This window comes from Micropterus salmoides, unplaced genomic scaffold (assembly GCF_014851395.1).
Source record: "Micropterus salmoides isolate LMB-PRFRI ecotype aquatic unplaced genomic scaffold, ASM1485139v1 Ms_hic_scaffold_12, whole genome shotgun sequence".
Lineage (NCBI taxonomy): Eukaryota > Metazoa > Chordata > Actinopteri > Centrarchiformes > Centrarchidae > Micropterus > Micropterus salmoides.
Window position 1 is genome coordinate 17,333,661 of NW_024040263.1, and position 20,335 is coordinate 17,353,995.

General features: G+C 42.5%; 1 protein-coding gene across 1 annotated transcript in view; it reads right to left on the reverse strand.

The window, feature by feature from the left end:
* The window catches only part of usp43a (ubiquitin specific peptidase 43a), a 146,711-nt gene that overhangs the window by 33,598 nt on the left and 92,778 nt on the right, over window positions 1-20,335 (reverse strand). Inside the window, exon 12 of the mRNA XM_038713771.1 lies at window positions 3,001-3,120. Within this exon, the coding sequence (XP_038569699.1) occupies window positions 3,001-3,120 (120 nt within the window). The remainder of the gene's footprint in view (window positions 1-3,000; window positions 3,121-20,335) is intronic.

Consider the following 20,335-nt stretch of genomic DNA (forward strand, 5'->3'; position numbering starts at 1 on the left):
AAGCCCTCTGTGGAAGATGCAGAACAGTGAGATGTATTTCAAGTGTGTGTCTTGTGGGGGAAGCAGCAGTGCCGCAAGTAATTTTTAATACTACTAGGAGTACTAGCGTTTATTCATCTTCCTGCAGTGTGGTAGGAGCTCTCTCTACCCAATGATGTTAATCAGCAGAATGTTTCCACCCATGCCGACTATAAAGTCATCAACGTTCGTTAGGGTTTGTGGTTAGAAAGCAGCCCAGCGTTTAGTCTGTACAGCACCTTCTCATTCTTCTCAGTTGTGTTCTGCCATTCAATAAACTGTCAGAATGCATACAACACTATTTAGTCTATGTGTGCTCCCACAGCTCTACGCAAAGAAAAACTTGTTACCGGTGGAGACAGAGGATATGTGGGACTCTTGACTTTCCAATCTTCCCAGCTGAGGGCACTGTTAAAATGGTTTGCAGTAGCAAGATGCTATGGGTGGTTGAGATTCATCCGTTAATGCTAGAAAGTGTGGGGTGGTGATGGAGCAGTGGATAAGACGCCTGCCTTTGGTGTGAGAGACCTGAGCTCAATTCCCCTCTGTGACACATCTAAGCATTTAACCTCCAGAGGCGTGTGACCTCTGACATATTGTAATTTGCAATTGTAAGTCACTTTGGATAAAAGCGTCAGCTAAATGAATAAATGTAATGTAAAATTGTGCTCCAATTCCAAAACTGACGTGCCGTGTTCTAGCATCTTGTGGGGCGTGGGTGTTATCACTGACCCTTGTGAGGGCCAATATTCCATGCTCTGGACTTCATTAAGGTCATCTTAAGGCTAAAAGCAGACAGAGCACAGAAAAATGACTTTGCCATGCAGAATAACAATGTATTAACTACTCTTATGTTTAGTTAACAACATTAGAAGAATGTGAAGCTTGATGTTGTCATGCTGATGCTGACAAAGAACGATAGAGACTCTGTTAACAGGAACTGTGGACACTCATGCATGTAATCTGGACGCCAAAGGTTTACTCTTTGAGGAGATAAGTATTAGTAAAACAGCTGAATTTATACATGTCTAACAAGAAAATCAATGTAAGATTAAATTGCTCTCTGCAAAGGATATACCCACAGAGTTGGTGTGTATGCCTGGGAAGGGGGCTGTTTCCTAACTCCTCTTCTAGATTTCTCTCAGGGACAGAAAGGGAACACACATCCCTGAGAAACTAGCGACATGGACTGTTTTTATTTTTCTCATTAAAAGGAGGTGTATGCGATTCTAATCCAATACACATCACATGAATATATCCTCAGGGTCCCCTGGCTGTCTGCTGTGTGTGTGGGCAAAAAAAAAATCCAGTGTTTGTTCACAGTCCTGGCTCTGTAAATGGTAAACAAAGTGTCTCGAACAGAGCTATACAAGTACAGTATTCCTGCTATGATTTGTGTGTCAAATATTCTACTTGCCCACAGACATTGAGCTTACTTTCTAGTTTGCCAAGACATGCTGTTGTTGTGATGTTAGCTATAACAGGAGAGTTGTGAGTGTCGCTGTCTGGAGCTGGTTAACTGGCTCTGGGAGCGTCTTGTCCTCTCTGCATGTTAGATTCGCAGCAGCAACTGTAGTGACAGGCTGCTAACCCACAACCTAGCTATTTTTAGTTACCTTACTTGCTGTGTTGTTGCAGCTTTCAGACAGAGGATGAACTGAGGGGCTGCATAAAGTGACAACAAATGCCCTGTAGACTAGCTGAGTTCATGAAGCTGCAACACAGGAGCTGCAGAACTTGCTGAAGGACAGCTTCCTTCCAACTTTGAAGAAAAATGTCCGCCTGTCCGCAGGTGAAACTGTATTACACCTGTTAATGCTCTGGTTTATTGTTAGTAGCCTAATTTAGAAACATTAAGTAATAGGTGGGAGCTCAAATCAATCTATTGATAATGGGAAATGGCTTTCACACATGCTTCCCAACAACTCCTCAGTTGCTGAAATGGCGCGTTAAGGTGACTTCACTGGTTAATCTTAAGAGTGTCATCGATTTAGTAATCTCCTGTTTTTCCACAAATTAAGAGTAAATATCTTACCATCATTTACTGCTCCATCTGATATATCTTACCCTGGTCAACATCCAGTCATTGATTGGTTATTTAGTAGCTATTAGTTATGTGTGCAGTTAGTTTATTGAGTTTGTGTACTTTGTGTGTCTCGTTAGTTTAATAAACTAACCAATTCAAGTTTATTATGTGGTTTGTGTGTGTGAAATATACAGTAAATGAGTCAAGAACTGTGTAGTAACCTTAGATTGAGACTAAATGAATTCAATTTTTCCTTTTGGAAGGGTCGTGCTGCCGATGTGAATTTAATGTGAATAAAATTCAGATCTTTAATGTAAATACTGATTTCCTCTGATAGCCAGAAGCGGGTGTAAACCTGCTCGTTCTTACCAAAATTAGGGTCCTCTGCTATAATAATTTTCATGCCTTTTAAGCAATGAATAAGAGTGCAGGAAAGAGAACTGGCTTTCAAAGCTCTGATTAATGAGCAGCAATTTTTTGTGGTCTGACTTTTCTGTTTTCAATGCATTTTTGCATATCTTAGCCCTCCCTAATATCCTCTCAAACTGGTAGAGCCTGAACCTTTACTCTCTGAAAGTATTTGATGCTACAATTAACATGAGAGCATTTTCTTCAATTCAGTTAGCTATTGATTCAGTTGTTGATCATTCTGTTACTTCCACTCCTCACAGAAAGCAAGAGCACAACAAACACAATTATGTCTGGTTTAAGTGTTACACATAAAACAATGAGCGTAAAAATGCAAAAACACTCTGCAGAGCTGAGGGGAACTGCAGAGTAAGATGATCATTCTCTGTGTTCATCCTAACGAGTGACCACTTTCACACTACACATTGTAATTTGATCAATTGTTAATGGAAAAATATCAATTAGTGCAGCTTTAAAAGATACATACTTCAATGCAAGTTTAACTAGAGTACTTGTCTTAAGCAGAGGCAACTTTACAGCTCGTATACCTGTCGGAAGCGCTTGAGATGGAGGATCAGTATGTCAGGAAGAGTCCAGAGGCTCATCTTCACCATTCCCTGCTGAAGCTGCTTACAGTGGGGACACTTCCAGGCATCGTCTGGGGCAAGCTGGAATCAGTCAGTGAATCAATCAGTCAGTTATCAAATACAATTGTGAGCAGAAATGTAACATGTTTATTCATAGGTGTGGTCAGTTCCTGGTGTAATGGGACTGTTTCCTTCAAGTGAATTGTCCTTATATGGAAGAAGGTGTTATTAATCTATTTATTATTAACTCTGCTGATGGATGGATGGATCCATCCGTCCATCCATTGTCAACCGCTTATCCTGTGTACAGGGTTGCGGGTGGGCTGGAGCCAATCCAAGCTGACATCAGTCAAAAGGCGGAGTACACCGCAGGGCCACACATAGACAACCAATCACACTCAAACCTAAGGACAATTTAGAGTCACCAATCAACCTAGCCTGTATGTCTTTGGATGGTGGGAGGAAGCCAGAGCACCCGGAGAGAACCCACGCAGACACAGGGAGAACATGCAAACTCCACACAGAAAGGCCTGGAACGACCAAGGTTTTTTTTTTTTTACCATAATCATGCCTGATTAAATGAAGATTGTTTTAAAATATACCATCCGTCCATGTAATGAGTGCCTGAATATTATTTTCTTTCACTTCTTCTATTCTTTCTAAGTTTTTCAAGAGGGGAGTTGTTTCTACTTCACCACAACACAAAACATCAAAAGCAACGTTTGAGAACGTGGACTATTTACTGTCTTTTTCCTGCTACCTTCATGGATCTAGGGTCTAGGTCTATGGCTGACGTCTAAAAGACACAATCTCATTGTTTATACATATAAATGGATCGAACACAGGAGACTTGCTTTTAGCCCACTGTCTGCCTCCATCACCTATAACCTTATTATAATAAGAATCATCAAAAATGATTCTATTAAAATGAAATCACCCCGTGAACACAGCTTTTATGGTTATAACAATCAGTTGTCATTTAACCCGAGTCTAAACATTTCATGGCCAGTCATTGTTAAATGTTACATTTACTGTTGCTATGGCTACATGCAGCGCTCCAGGGACTAACAGCTACTAATTAATACTAACAGTGTGCTCCATTCAAAATTCTACACCACTCTACCAGAAAGGTTGTACAAGATGCCTAAATTCTGTTTTCTAAAACGAGATCATGAAATTAAATCGCCTAATGTTATATAAAAAATAATTGGCGAAGAAGAAAAACATGCTGTAGGCTTTTCAATCCTTTCCGTCGGCCGATGTCTACAACAATGAAACATCAGCTGTGGCGGTTTTTGGGGAGGGCCAATGGAGGGGCCAGTGTCTGCAGAGCGCCTCCTACAATAAAGACTTAGCCAGTAAAAAGCCAATTCTTTACCAACACTCCTGTTTAATAAGCATAAACACGCAAAACACTATGTTTTAATCTGCTCAGTCTGTCTTCCACCGCAGCTGTGTTTTGGTTTTACACAACCACAGCGCTGGTTCAGATAATAGCTTATTGTTACAAACAAGCTAAAGTGAAATCTCTGTCTTTAGTAACTGTTCAGCTTAGCCAGTTTGCCACTTACATTAAAATATGGCACATTAAAACAGACCACCCCTCCTTCTCTACCAGAAGCAGAGGGAGGAGGGACTGAGCTGTTCATTCTTTCTAAACTCGGTATGTTGATGTCAGGAATATGATTTATGACACCGTTTCCAGTGAGCTATTAGTGACTTTGCTGTTGTAAATCCTGTTGCTGCTCTAGAAACAACATTTAGTTAATAAAAAATTTTAAATTATTATTTTTTAATAATATATGAAATTATTTAGTAATAAATAGGACTGATAAGAGCATCGATAAAGAACTGAACCAATAAGGATTACCAATACAAGTGTGTCAATAAAATCCTAATGATCCCAACTCGAGAGAAAATGTCCAGCCCATCCTGTGTCCTGGTTTTAAAATCCGGCCCAATCGAATATGTAATTTAATTGCCCTGGTCTGCAGTGATCATATTAATATATCTTCCTTGTGACGAAATGTACACTAAACTGTATGCAGCATTGTAGACAATATTTGTCCTTGTACTCCATGTTTCCTTTGTTTTGAGTCCCCCTCCTTAAAGGGTAAATTATTATCATAACAATTTAATAATGCATTGCATTTAAACAACACTTTTCATACACAAAAAGCGATAACAGTAGCCTACTAGTCCTACCAGGCTGGACATGCAGTCTACCAAAATATGTATCCCCCCTTTATAATGCACAGATGATGGCCTAAGTATTTAATTTTGTGTATATTTCACATCAGGACTAATAACAGGGGTGAATGTGGGTGAAGTTTGTTGTTTCCTAACAAAAGTTATAGTGGGATACACAATCACACTAGTACACTAGAGTTTCTACTGTTCATTAAGCCTTACAAAGAAGTGTTGCATCAAAGAGTGCACTGTAACTTGAGCTAAAGTTAACAGGAATGTTTTTTTTGTATAATGTAATTTAATAAAACTATTACTAAGTTTCTGAAAAGATCCTGTTACTGAAACAAATAACTGTAAGTTACTAAAACATTACATTATAAACTAAACAAGGCATTTTGAAAGCTTGAACATTGCCTTTGTCTCTTTTGTCCCGGATTGAATGTGCCCCTCTGACAAAACAGCTGGCCCCCTTAATAAAACTGGTCTAGAACAGCCACTGAACATGTGCATGTGTTCTCGCGCAGACTTCACTCTGTAAAAAAACATTTTAGACTATTAACTTACTCACAAGCCGCGGTGGATATTTTATGCATGGACCAGGTAAAGCTGCAGGGAACACAGAGTACAGATGTTGGTTTCAGTTGTTTGATAGGCCAGGTCATTAATAAGCCGACGTGCGGCTCGCCTGCTGCCGTGATAACGGGTTCTCAGTCTTTTAAGGCAACTTTATAAAACATACTGCTGATGGAGAAAATGTAGTTTTCGGGGGCGAGAGAGACAGAGAGATGTTTACCTGAGGTGTAGGTGTGTGTAAGTGTGTCACGAGTGTGGGGAGAAGAGAACTCCGAGTCAGGTGCAAAGCATACTTAAATACAATAATAAGAATATTCGTGGTCATTAAAACCTGCTTTCACAGGGTGGTATAATGTGAAAATTTGAGATTTTTTTTTGCTGGGTGGGCGGTGGTTTTACAATCACGATGCTGGCTCAATGTCGTGATGTTTGTCAGCCATCGCCCATGGACGATGGCATCGTCTATCGGCCCAAACCTACTGTGAGCTGCACTTCATCTGAGCTGCTTATGTTAACGTATGGATTTGTGGTGAGATTTCTGCCTGATCAAAAGTGTGTAATTTACTTTCGGTTTCACATGCAGCATGCAGTCCCACTAGGGTGACCAGATGAGAATGGGTGAAATTAGGGAGGGGGGTGTGTCAATGAACATTAACACACGTGAAAATCAAAACACAACACTAAAATTAATTATTTTTGTTCATGAAGTCACCTGTCTGTCATTAGGAAAAACACAACAACTGTGGATATGTAGGTAAATCATGATCTTTTACCTAATTTTTATTTTATTCATGTTATCAGTGCACATCTGTCCGCGCGTGTCAGATCTCTCCGCTGTGCCGTGGCTGCCTGAAGCTACACTTTCCCTGTCCTCGCGACTGTAACTTCCACTAACCACAAAAAAACAAAAAGGGGAAAAGAGCACGAGAGCTGCTGGAGCAAGAGAACTACAACGATCAGTATTTAATGTTTAATTAGGCTATAATTAAAACTCATGTTAGGTCTAATTTTCCCAAATTACGAGCAGTTGTCCCAACTGCAGTCCGGTCTGTCCCGGATTTTTCGGGACGTCTGGTCACCCTAAGTACCACACTGCATCGGTCAAACGGTCTAAAGGGGATGACGTTACTAAAAGCGAATAAATAAGGTAATGCACAGCAGAGTATAGGGCAGGTAGACTTCTCAACAAATGATGACGTTAGTCTTATAATATTCCGCCTTTTTTCTGGACATGTCAGAGAACACATGATATGTGGGAGAGATTTTAAATGTGCAGAAGGTTTTGAACTTGAAAAGCTGCTGAAACATAGGCTATATTAAAGTCCAGGAGTTCATAATTAAATTAAAATGTAATAATTTATCAGTGAGATGACTAAATCATGACTCAGCAGGGATGATATTACATTTGAAAAGTTGATCTACAGGAGAAACAGGTCTGAAAGTAACACAGACAGAAGCTAAGACTTGAACAGAACTCAGGACAGACATGGGCAAAACACAGAAGTACACAGACCAGGAGTAAACACTTAAGACATGAACTAAGGCACAGGACTAGGAACACAGACATGGAACAAAAACCCAGACTCCGCAACAAGACACACCGACTGAAACCCAGACACGCTCAGGACAGGATCGTGACACTCGTCGCTTTTAGCCATGTAACCTGAGGGTTGGTGCTTCGTGTTCACGTCAACCAGAGGCTGCGATCAGCGCCACTTTTCTGTGGGATCAGAAGGTGTGTGCTCAGAGATCCTGCAAAATCCCTGGCCCTCAGCCAGGAACTTGCAGCCCTTCTAGAGGACGCCATCGAGCCTGTAGAAGGACATACACGGCTCAGTGGGTTCTCTTCAGTGTATTTTATCAATTCCAAAGAAGGATGGCGGGTTTCGCCCAATCCTGGACCTGAGGGGGCTGAACAAGATTTTAAAGGTGCTTCCATTCCGCATGTTACGCATGGCAGATGTCATCCAGTCAGTGACGCAGGTGGCCTGGTTTGTGTCGATAGACCTCAAGGATGCCTATTTTCACGTGCCTATTGCACCACACCACAGGAAGTTCCTGATGTTCACCTTTCGAGGGCAGGCTAACCAATTGAAGGTGGTGCCATTCGGTCTCTCACTGGCCCTTCGTATATTCACGAGCAGGGTTTTGAAATATGGCATTTTTCTCAGGCTGCTGGGCATGCTGACAGAAGCGTCCATGGGCATCAGAGTGTCCAGCCTTTTTTGCCAGGCCTTGGAGCCCTGGCGGGGAAAACTGTATCTCTGCCGAGTGGGTTCCTCTGGGAGTGATCCCCTCCCACAGGGAGGTTGTAGAGACAGACGCCTCTTTATCAGGCCACAGTCTGGCAATGCAAAACCATCAGGGGCTGATGGAGCAGCCAGCAGAAGGTAGAGCACATAAATGTGCTCAAGCTCAGAGCAATACATCTGGCACTGCGACACTTTCTCCGAGCACTGAAGGGCCGGCATGTTCTCATCCGGATGGACAGCACCTCGGCGGTGTATCATGTCAATCATTAGGGGGGCACCAGGTCCAAGCAGGGTCTGAGAGTATCACAGCAGCTCTTGAAGTGGGCATTTCCCCACTTTCTGAGCCTCAGGGCCATACATCTCCCGGCGCACAGAACAGTGCGGCAGATGTGCTGTCCCACCAGGGGCCGCCACAGGGAGACTGGAGACTCCACCCAGAGGTGGTGGAAATGATTTGGGGCCAATATTGTAGGGCAGAAGTGGATGTCTTTGCCTCAGAAGTATCAAAACATTGTCCCCTCTGGTTGTCTCTAAGGGAGAGGACCGGTCCTTTAGGGCAGGATGCCTCAGCTCACGCGTGGCCAGCGTGCCTTCTGTATGCCTATCCTCCAATTCCACTCATTCAGGTGACGCTGGAAAGGGTCCAACAGGGAGGCCACAAACTGCTGCTAGTGGCCCCCAACTGGCCAGGAAGGCCATGGTTCCCAGTGCTTCTCAGGATGCTCAGTGGGGATCCATGGCGCCTATCAAAGAGACCAGACCTTCTCTCTCAGCTGGGGGGACGCATATGGCATCCGAATCCGGACCGCCTTCAGATGTGTGTGTGGCCGGTGGAAGCCAGGACCCACTCCTGGCATCTTGTGACCAGTCAGTGATCCACACTGTATTAAGTTCGAGGGCTCCCTCCACTCCACTGTATGCTAATTGTTGGAAGGTTTTTTCCCAGTGGTGCGGGGAAAAGGGTGAGGTACCGGAGAACTGCTCAGTAACTAGCATTCTGTGTTTCCTGCAGTCGTTGTTGGATGCCGGCAGGTGCGCCTCGACCTTGAAGGTGTATGCAGGTGCCATTTCAGCGGGGCGCATGAGAGTGGATAACCGCACAGTGGGGTCACACTATCTGGTTAGTCAGTTCTTGAAGGGCACGCATAGGCTTAGACCATCAGGTGTCACTGTAATGCCACCGTGGGACTTGAAGGTGGTTTTGAGATCCTTGATTCTGCCCCCATTTGAACTTTTAGGGCAGACAGAGTTGAGGTGGTTGTCTGCTAAGACAGCATTTGTGCTTGCTGTCACATCAGCAAAACGAGTGGGAGAACTGCATCCCCTATCAGTGAGCCTGAGGTGCCTGCGTTGGTACCTGGATAGGTCAGGAGTTACTCTCCTACCGAATCCATACTTCCTGCCAAAGCGGGGGCCTCCCTCGCATGTAAACCAAGCCATCGAGTTGGCCGCATTCAGTCCACCAGGCTTGTCTGAAGGGTCGGAAGAGCTGTAACAGCTACTGTGTCCAGTTCGGTCCCTAAAGGCTTATGTGAAGGTCACTGGAGTCTTCATGTACCTTTGCTCGCTATAACCGGGTATAGCGTGCACTTCCACCTCACTGGCCCACGAGGTGGCAGCAGCTGTCCTGTCAACTGCTTCCACTCCTTAGCACGGTGAGCATTCCTCGTGACCTTGCTGGTATAAGTCATCCAGTGCTCAGGAAGAATGAAATAGAATCATAGTTACGAATGTAACTTCACAAGATCGAGACGAGACAAGATTTTAACACTGTTTTAAAAAACGAGAGTTATGAATGTAACTATGGTTCTATGAATTCTGGATGACCAGAGTTGTCTTGTCACTCAGAATCTGGGCAGGAAGATTCTGTAGGAACAGATTGCGTGATGACATGAGGGTTTTATACTAGTGCGTGCTCCCTATGTCATCGCATGGTCACAGGTGACTTTCTAGGTATAATTACTCGACCTGCGCAAATGCGAGATGAAGTCTGGCGGTCAGGAAGAATTCATAGAACCATAGTTACATTCCTAACTCGTTTTTTAAAACAGTGTTAAAATCTTGTCTCGTCTCGATCTTGTGAACCCTATCTCGAATCTCGTCTCATGGGTTAAGCGTCTCGTCACACCCCTACTCATTTACAATTCTCATGAACACACGCTTAATTATACACAGAAGGCATTCATCATGTTTACTCACGTCATTTACACAGTGATCTTAAATTAGGAGAGTTTGCTGAATCTGACGTGGCACACATGTACCAGCCCACCGTATGATAAAAAATAATAATAAGTTAAGACAAGAATACGAATAAGTTCTTACATGTGGCCTGATGTGATTCAGTGCCCAAAACACAGGGATGCAGTTACAACTGTTAGTGCTGTTATTTTGCACTGATGCTCTGCCTCATTACAACAACAATATGACATCCTCGTTTTAAGTTGCTTCTTAAAATGAACATGACAAGCATTCACACATGCACAACAAGCCTGTATTTAGACTAAGTACAGATCAGACATTATAATCAAATTTGCTTTTCACATGAAGGTTATACTAAGATGTTTTTCACCAGCTGCCACTCAGTCGTGAATGTGAAGCTGTTTTAGCCTAGTTTAGGCACAAAAAATGTCAATGGCTAGTGTTTGCAGAGCTCCCATCGGCAGTTGCAACATAAATGGGATTTGATTATAATGTCACAACATACAACTACCCTGTACATGAAAAGAGACTGCACATGATGTAAGCCATTTATACCAGCAGGACAAATTTGCCTCTTCAGATTTATTTGCTGTGAAAGGTGCTAACCTTTGCCTGTGAACAGTTTAATAGTTTCAACTAACAGTTTTAAAAACAAACTAATACTTTGACTTCTTTAAATCAAACATTTCTTTTTAACCAGAGTAGATTCAGCAAGCATGAAGGCTCTTTTTCAGAAATGCCCAGCACCACAGTCACCAGTGTGTAGGATTTAGTGACATCTGTAATGGAAATGACTCTCTCTCTTTAATTTTATTGTTGTTACATGATTTCATAGCTTACTTATCTCTTGTTATAAACCATGATGCAAACCTGTTTTTTGATGTTACTTTGGAACACAGGGCAATCCTTTGATTCCTCTATCTTTGTGTGAAAGCGTTTATGGTACCATCCCCAATAGCTATAGTCATTGTCAGGTTATTATACAGCATAAAATGTTTTTATCTCAAGATAGATACAATGATGAATGGACAATTGCGCAGTTGGACAGCTGAGTATTAATTAAAGGTCAACCGTTTGTCTCTAAGAGAAACAAATTTGTGATGCTTGAGACTGCATGATTGAAATTCAATAAAAAAATAAATCGCTTTGCAACTGTCTGAATAATATTGCAATAAATCTCTGAATGAGCTGTTCTTGTTAAATATCAGAAAATTCCCATGACAGTTTGGCAACAAGGTGGGATTGCTGCAACATGAAAACAGCGCCAGGATCACAACTGGGAAAAATTGTGCAAGTCAAGGTCAAGGGATAAACGCCGCATACCTTCCTGGCAACAGCATGGCAACCGAGGTCAGACTGTAGAGAAGTGGGGCCCTGGAGCTGAGACCAATGCTGGGTCACTATAGCGTCCCTAAAAAGAAGAGGGTACGACCGAATTTCATCAGACCGTGCCTGCGTATTGCTACGTGCCACCGTGCCATGTTGAAAATGTGATAAAGAGCTATGACCAATTTACAGTGTGGATTCAAGAATTAGGATTTCCAGAACAGGTAAGTTTTAGTATGAGACAGATAAAAGCACTATACGAAAGACAGGAAAAGACAAATCACAAAAAATGTTAAAAAAAAACTAAATTCTCCCAATTTAAAGGAAATTTGAAAGCATTCACGGGGAAGGTAAATCGAGGGAAAGAAGGCAGCAGACGAAGGCAGGGTTCATTAAAGTTACGGCTGTCCGGTGGTCTAAACTCCACAGAACTGGTTTTGATCTCGACTTAGCCCCGCAGAGGCACCATCCATTGACTGAGCCAAACCCAGCTGACGCAGAGGGACAGCAGGCCAAGGCATGAGAGCAGCAAACCAAATAGGCTATATCACTGTACTCCAGTGTCCAGCAAGAGGTCAACGCCCTTTGAGCTGAGGCCAAGGGACATTCACAACCCACTCAGCCCAACCAGCCATAGAAATAATAAAAGCAAAGTAAAGACACATTGTGTTGACTGTGAGACAGGATGATTGTCTGCTGTAGAGAGATAAGCAGTCCACACAAAACAGATGAGCGAGACTCAACTTAAACAATCAAAGAAACAGCAGGATGGCCCAACTCGCAGTCTATGAGGGACAATCCAGAGGCTGAGAACACTGCAGGGGGCTGTGGTGCTGGAGGTGGAGGATGAGGAAAAAGGAACAGAACTGGTTGTTTTAACTGCGACAGCGATCAGCATTTAAGGAATGATCTAAGAGCACAGACTGACAGTGTGCGGATCTGGTTTGGGACAATGGCCCTGGGGATAGTAGTAACACTGACAAAAACTCCAACAACTGTATTTTAGTGAACATTTGCAAACACAGAAGGCCGTGTAAACATAACACTAGTTGTGAAAAGAAGCGTACAATTAATTTCAAAAATCAAGTACACTAAAATGATTCAAATGGCTCAAACTGCACTCATAGTGGACTCCCCAGAGCTGACAGATATTTTTGCAACTCTCTGGGCTAAAAGTAAAAAAATACTGGTCTTACTAGGCCAAATTGAAATTGTACCTAAATCAAAATACCATCAATATCCATTGAAGCTGGGTGAATGGAGATTTATTCAACAAAAGAGGCCTTAGTCAACATCTTATGTATTTAGGATGACATTTAGGATTTTTGGTGTTAAAGAAACATGTTTCCTAACAGTATTTAGGAAAAAACATACCACATCGTAGGATAGGAATTTAGATATTATAGAACCATCCTAATCAAAGCATTTCCTTAGTTGGACCTAATACCACTGCTTTTAGGTGTGTATGGTAATTACAATGAAGATGAGGAACAACATGAACACCGAAATATTATGAATGAAAGACTACTTAAACCATATGATAAAGCTTTAAATTTCCCAGACCATGTATTAATAGGTATATATCGACTGCCTAGACGAATCATTTTAAATTTGATCGACATCCTACATCTGTTAAAATCTTTATCAATGGGCCGATAATTTGTAAGAAAACTTCCTGAAAAGGTGAAGTTTCCTCTCCTCCACTAACACAATTAATCACTCCAACTTGACTCATTACTAAACTTTATGCTAACATTGATGCTAAAATTGATGCTTAAATTTAACACCCGTCTTTTCTAATCCATCATAGCAAGTTAGCTAGCCAGTGACGAGATGGGAGACAGCCGTTGCCATAGATACAGACTGTCTTGTGTACGTTGTAAACACAGCTACAGGCCTGACAGGACGAGTCACGACTGAAGAGTCGAGATAGAAGAACAGAGACATAAGTTTAGGAATTTCTTCTGTAGCAGGATGTAGCCTATCTTTCTAACTAAAGGTAGGACAAGCAGTATATTTCTCCTCAAAGCTGGACAGTGTAGAATCCGGTTTTACCTTTATTACTTAGACCAGTAGCTGCAGCACAAGTGAAGAAAAAGCATAATAATTGATTGCATGATATTGTGGGTTATCAGATGGTTACATTGCTTGAGCCACGTTCGTTGCTTCCATTGTAGCAGAAACAGCTCATTTGTCTCCAGTCATTGGCTGAGATACCAAAACATTCCTTTATTTCTGTCTAATGTCAAGGTCAGTCATTGTACATCATTAAACCCTGCTAATCTACTCCTCACCATAAATGATAGTGAGCTACATGAGTATTCAGCAAAGTGCAGGAACTGTGTGCTTTAACTAGATCTTTCATTTTAGCAGTGGGGGAAACATTAACTTTTACACTGCCGTTCTATTCCACACAACAGAACTGAACAAGACCAAAAGGAAGCATAACATTTGGCTATTGCAGTTGTCACTCAGTCTCGCCACTTGCCCAGGGTGTACCTCACCTTTCGCCCGATGTCAGCTAGGATTGGCTCCAGCCCCCTGCGACCCTATACGCAGGATAAGCGGTTGACGATGGATGGATGGAGTTGTCACTCCTAATTAATTGTGAGCCAGGTTCAGGTGTACTGAAGAAGTTTCAGAGACTGATGAAGACTTATCATAGAATATTTAAATATGGTTTAGATAATCTAGACACAGTCGACAAGCAGGCAGGGAGAAGAGACAGCGTCTGACCTAGACATTTTTTAAAGTCCCTGGCTGTCACTTTTGGCTTACTTTAGCTAAATGTAAATATAAATGCTCTAGCGACTCTAGTCTTTGCAAACACTCAAAGCGCTTTTACACTACATCGCATTCACCCATTCACACACATTCATACACTAAGTGCTCAAATGAAAACTAACATTCCCACACATTCATACAGTCATCGGCTGATTAACCGATCTTCCGATTAATGGGCAACCCACTCTACCTCCTTAGCCACAGACGCCCAGCAACTGACCTGGGGAAACCCATATCATAGTACCCATTCGAAAAACCTGCAACCCGCAAACCCTGTGGCCACAGGCTGTCTGGTGCATTCAGAATGAGGATGCTGAGACAAGGCCATTCCAGATCCCCAATAATAGAAAGCTTCCTGACATTTATTAAATATCTGTTATATCCTACTAATAATGCAAATGGACACGTTGGCTGATAAACAACACAATTTGGAGCAGCTGCCTCGTGGCTGTCCAGGTCGTCCTGCTGTGCAGCAGTTACTTATTGCCTGCACTTCCACCTCACTGGCCCAATTGACCCTTCACTAAGCCACGTCCCCCGTTACTGTTGCTAAGTCCGTCCAACTGGTGGATCTGTCGAACTTTTAGCACAGCGCTGCCACAGTCTATTACTGCTCTCCCTGGAGAAATATTGTCTAATGTTTTGGGAAAAAGCGACCTCAGAAAGAAGCAGACAGTTTTGCAGTTGCATTTGAAGGTTGTATTAGGGCTGTCGACTGACTCAAACTGACGTGAAAAAATAAAGACAAAAGCTAAAGCCTACCGATCACAGAAAAAGTAAACGACCATATTATTATTGACTATTGAGAAAGAGGACAACAATATTAAGGATCAAAAACTGCTCCTGTACAGTTGGGTAGGTCTCTATTCACTATTATAATCATCAAAAAGCAGAACAGTGGGGTTATATATGTTACATTCGATAGTAGCGTTAGCTATATTCACAGCCTACATTTTTCCTGGATTTGTTTTAGGTTTTGGAAAGTGAATAACTGTAAATATTGAACATGCCTCATGAACAGCTTTGACCATATCTTGGAAATATGGAGAAAAAAAAAGAAAAAAAGCTAGAAAACAACTCTTGTTGCATACAAGTCAATGGAGCGCAGCCATGAAAGTGTCGGACCTCAGTTAGAGAGTCCCCTATACTGCACTGTGATTGGCCAGCTGCGTATTCGGGGTGTGGCTTAGCGAATTTAGGTGAGTTGGGTTGTATAGAATCATATTTATTAGTAGTGAATAAACGATCTATAACAGTGATAACAAAACTTGTTATTGATGCAAGTTATTTGGATTCCTTCCCTGTTTTGGATAAATCTTCAATGTACCAACTTTTTGCTTTTTTAAACTTGATCTTTTGTTCTTATTGGTTTTATTAGAATTATAATAATAATAATCTTTATTTGTAGAGCACTTTTCAAAAACAAGTTACAAAGTGCTCTAACAAGTGTAAAGACAATAAAACCCAAAAGACAATAATACAAAAACAATACAAGATAAAAGCATGAAAACATTGAAAAGACTAAAATACACGTGCAAGATAAATATAAAATTAGTAAAACAGAATAACATAAAAGCCTCGGGGCCCTGACAGCAAACGCTCTGTCCCCTTTAGTTTTCAGTCGAGACTCTGGAACAGACAGCAGACCTCTGCCCGAGGATCTCAAGGTACGTGCTGGTGTGTATGGGACTAAAAGTTCAGAAATATAACAAGGCGAGAGGCCATGAAGAGCTTTAAAAGTGATCAATAGAATTTTAAAGTCAATTCTAAAACATACTGGGAGCCAGTGTAATGAAGCTAAAATAGGAGTAATGTGGTCATATTTCTTTGTTCTGGTTGATGAGTTCTGGACAGTCTGGAGTCGATCAATAGATTTTTGGGATAAATAGGTGAAAAGGCTGTTGTAATAATCCAGGCGTGATGAGATGAAGGCGTGTAAAATGGTCTCGGTGTCCTTAAAAGTTAACATAGATCGAATTTTTGCTATATTTCTAAGTTTATAAAAACATGATTGAACAAGCTTTGTGGTGTGCTGCTCGAAATTTAAATTACTATCAAACCAAACACCAAGTTTCTTTGCCACAGGCTTAATGTGATTTACTAGGGAACCAGCAGATGGCAGTATTTGTTTTGCCATCTGCTGGGACCCAATGACCAGGATTTCTATTTTGTCTGAGTTCAGCTGGAGGAAATTATTTCACATCCATTTTTTAACTTCACAAAGGCAGTTGTTAAGTGAACTCAGCATTCCAGGATCTGTGGATCTGACGGGCAAGTACATTTGTGTATCATCAGCATAAATATGAAAAGAAATGCCATGTTTATGGATAATATGTCCAAGGGGAAGCAGATACAAGGAAAACAAAATGCGTCCTAAGACCGACCCCTGAGGCACACCATATTTAACTGGACAGAACGAAGAGACATAGTTGTTTACAGACACGCAAAACTTCCTATTTGACAGGTAGGATGAAAACCATTCTAGGACAGTGCCAGAGATCCCCACCCAGTGCCTCAGTCTGTCTAACATTATGTTGTGGTCAGTGGTGTCAAAAGCAGCGCTAAGGTCCAGGAGTACTAGGACTGAGCACATACCTTCATCAGCAGACATTAAAAGGTCATTGGTGACTTTAAGCAGGGCAGTCTCAGTGCTGTGGTACTTCCTGAAACCAGATTGAAACTTTTCAAATATTTTGTTATTTTCCAGTACAGTGAGCAGCTGTGTGGACACAATTCTTTCTAGAATCTTTGCAATAAAAGGCAGTTTTGAAATTGGTCTAAAATTATGTGGGAGGGAGGGATCTAAACCAGGTTTCTTTAAAAGTGGGTTCACACAAGCCGTTTTAAAATAATCAGGGACGCAACCAGTAGATAGGGAGCTGTTAAAAACAGAGATCAAATGGGGCCCAACAGAATCTGTTACATCAAGTGGGCTGGAGGACACTCTCATTTGTGATACTGTTTTTAAACGCTCAGATAAGTCGATGGGATAAAACTGGTTAAAACTCTCTTGTTGCTGGTGAGGAACCTCTGAGTAAGAGGCCGCGGGGGTAATAGAGGCTCTGATTGACACCACCTTATTGGTAAAATAAGATAATTGATAAAAAATAATAATAGTCATCATTACTTCCAGCTGAGGCACAAGGAGGGGTTGGGTTTACCAGCTGATCCATAGTCTTAAATAGAAACCTGGGATTGTGTTTATGTGTAGTAATGAGTTCAGAAAAATAGCGTGTTCTCGCATCCTTAACCATGTTATTGTAGTTAATTAATAAATCCTTCAGACTGAGGTAATGGACTTGGAGACTGGATTTTTTTCTATCTGCGCTCTGCTTTCCTGCATTCCCTTTTTAGGCTGCGAATGCTGTCATTTATCCAGGATTGCTTACTAGCATTAGACGTAGGCCTAACCTTTAGAGGAGCAGTAATATTTAGTGACGACAAGCAGATATGATTGAAGTAATCGACCAGATTGTTGGTGTTGGGATCAGACAGGTTTTGGCTTTGGCTCTGAAAGAATGCGCAAAACTTTGAAACACTTTGTTCATTAAAGATGCGAGAACACACGAAGCTTGGTGAGGCGGCATGAGTAACAGGTGAATCGCAGCTAAAAACAATACATCTGTGGTCAGATATGGTCATGTCCACTAATTCCACAGAGGAAATGCTGACACCCAGGGTAAAAACCAAGTCCAGCGATAAATTATAACAAATATGATAGGTTGCAGCCCTCCAACTTTAAGAGTGAGAACTTCAAAGGACTTAAATTCATCACAGCGTACTTGATGACATTTTAAATTTTTCCTGTACACGCTCACTAGCCCACCACCACGACCACTGACCCTTGGTTGACTAAAACAATCATATTGAGGCGGACACAGTTCAGCTAGCTGGCTATAGTCATTCATTTGCAACCAGGATTCAGTTAAAAACATAAAATCTAGATTTGCAGACAAGATAAAATCATTTAAGATAAAAGTCTTACTTGACAGAGATCTGTCTATTATTTCTGTGTGGGATGTGCACATTTCGGTTTACTGGTCTATGCGTGATGATGACAGGAATAGAAGTCTTTGGAACAAGGCTGGTAGGAGACGGCTTTACATGCCAGCAGGTGGAGACAGTTGTTTGTGGCAGTGAGGCAGAGATCTGTTCAGTGAGCGGTGGTGCGTCCAGGTGTGCTGCATGAATGATTAGCCATTCACGTAAGTCATGTGTGGACCGCACCACATGCTGTATGTGAGGAGCTAACATTTCTGAGCCCCGTTTGTTTGGGTGAAGTCCGTCTGTCTTAAGATGTTAAAATTATCCACATAACACACACGGTGAGCCCTGCAGGCGGTTAAAATCTGATTTTGTCAGCTCAGACTGCTGAAGAGCTGTGTCATTTGTTCCCACATGGACTATCACTCTTGTGATGGAGGATGGGAGCGATGGCATTAGGTCCAGGAGTTTTTTTAAAATGTCAGCCGTGGTGGCACCGGGGAAGCAGTGAGTGGTAGCGTTAAAGAAACGGATGTTTCTGGTTATGGAGTCACCAATTATTAGTGTGGTTGGGGAGAAAAGAGGACGAGGAGATGCCGGTTGTGGGGTTCCAGAGCAGGACTGAGCAGAATCTGCTTCAACACTGCGTGCGGACTGAGGATGGAGTGTGAGCTGCCGCGTGTTGTGTTGGAGTAGCAGTAACATACCTGAGAGAAGGGCTACCCGACAGTGCAGGGTAGAGACGGCCTCCAGAACGTCTGAGCACAGCCTCCTTCAGGATCCTATGTTGGGAAGCAGAGGTTTTTGACCGGGATGACGGCCGCCGATCAGGCCCAATGGCAGACCGGCGGCCCAGTTGATCACCGTTTGCCGCCAGTGCAGGAGATGTAGCCGGTGAAGGAGATACAACAGTGTCGGCAGGCACTGTCTGCCGAGATCCGTATCAGGGAGACTCAAAGCCACAGGTGCATCTGCTGGATGGACCGGAGTGTCGTCAGACAGGGCTGCATAGCGGTTGGAGAGGCCGATGTGTGGAGGAGAGGCAGCCCCGTCCGAGCCTCTCTTGCAGCCACGGACCGCCACTTCAGCCCAGGTTGACTGATGCTTCGGAGTCGAGCAGGAGGAAATCCTGGGAAGGGCAGAGGGGTCCCATAACACGGTGTCCTGGATGTTAGCGGAAACAATCTGTTTGGCTTGTACTGAAGCCACATCCATAAAGCCAGTCAGCAGGGAATCTTTCTCTTTGAGTTCCTCTGAAAGTCGTCGGATGTCTTCCATAAGGTCAGCAATCTTTTTGTTCGCTTTCTTCAGGAGTGTGCAGTCCTCATGGGGCAGAGGTCTAGCATAGCCGCCGGAGCTTTGTTGTGGTCAGTAGTGTTGATGGTGTTTTTACAGTCCTCTAGCTTAAAATCCATATCGGATGACTAAAATCCTTGACCCACGTAAAACTTAAGTTAAAAACTTAAGTAACGAAAAAGTGTGGATTAAAACTGGATAAGAGTCCGGTTTAAGACGGAGCTTCCGACAGGTAGCTACAGACGCCAACGCATGCGCAGAGTGCAGATTACGTCAGCAATTACGTCAGCGATCTTAGTATGTGTGAATTGGTATGTGGGACAAATGCAGGGCTCACTGCTGCAAATAACTCTTCTCTGTAGTAGAGAAACAATTCTATATACTTCATGTAAAACTCTTTAGCAAGCTCTTAAGTATGTGGGAGTTGAGGCTAGTGAGAACTACTGAGTTTATAGGCTGTAATACCGTGGACTGAGACTCCATCCAATCTGTACATTTTATTGAAAATTATTACATTTTGACAGATTGTTTCTATTTTAACTGGTGTAACTTTTCTAGTCTTTAGGGCACTGGATTAGTGACCCAGGAAACTCACAGACCAATTGCATGTGTTGTAAATCATCTCACATGATGCTAATAAGCCAACCAAATCTGTGCATTCTGCATCTGGGTACTGCCAACTCCAGGCGGTG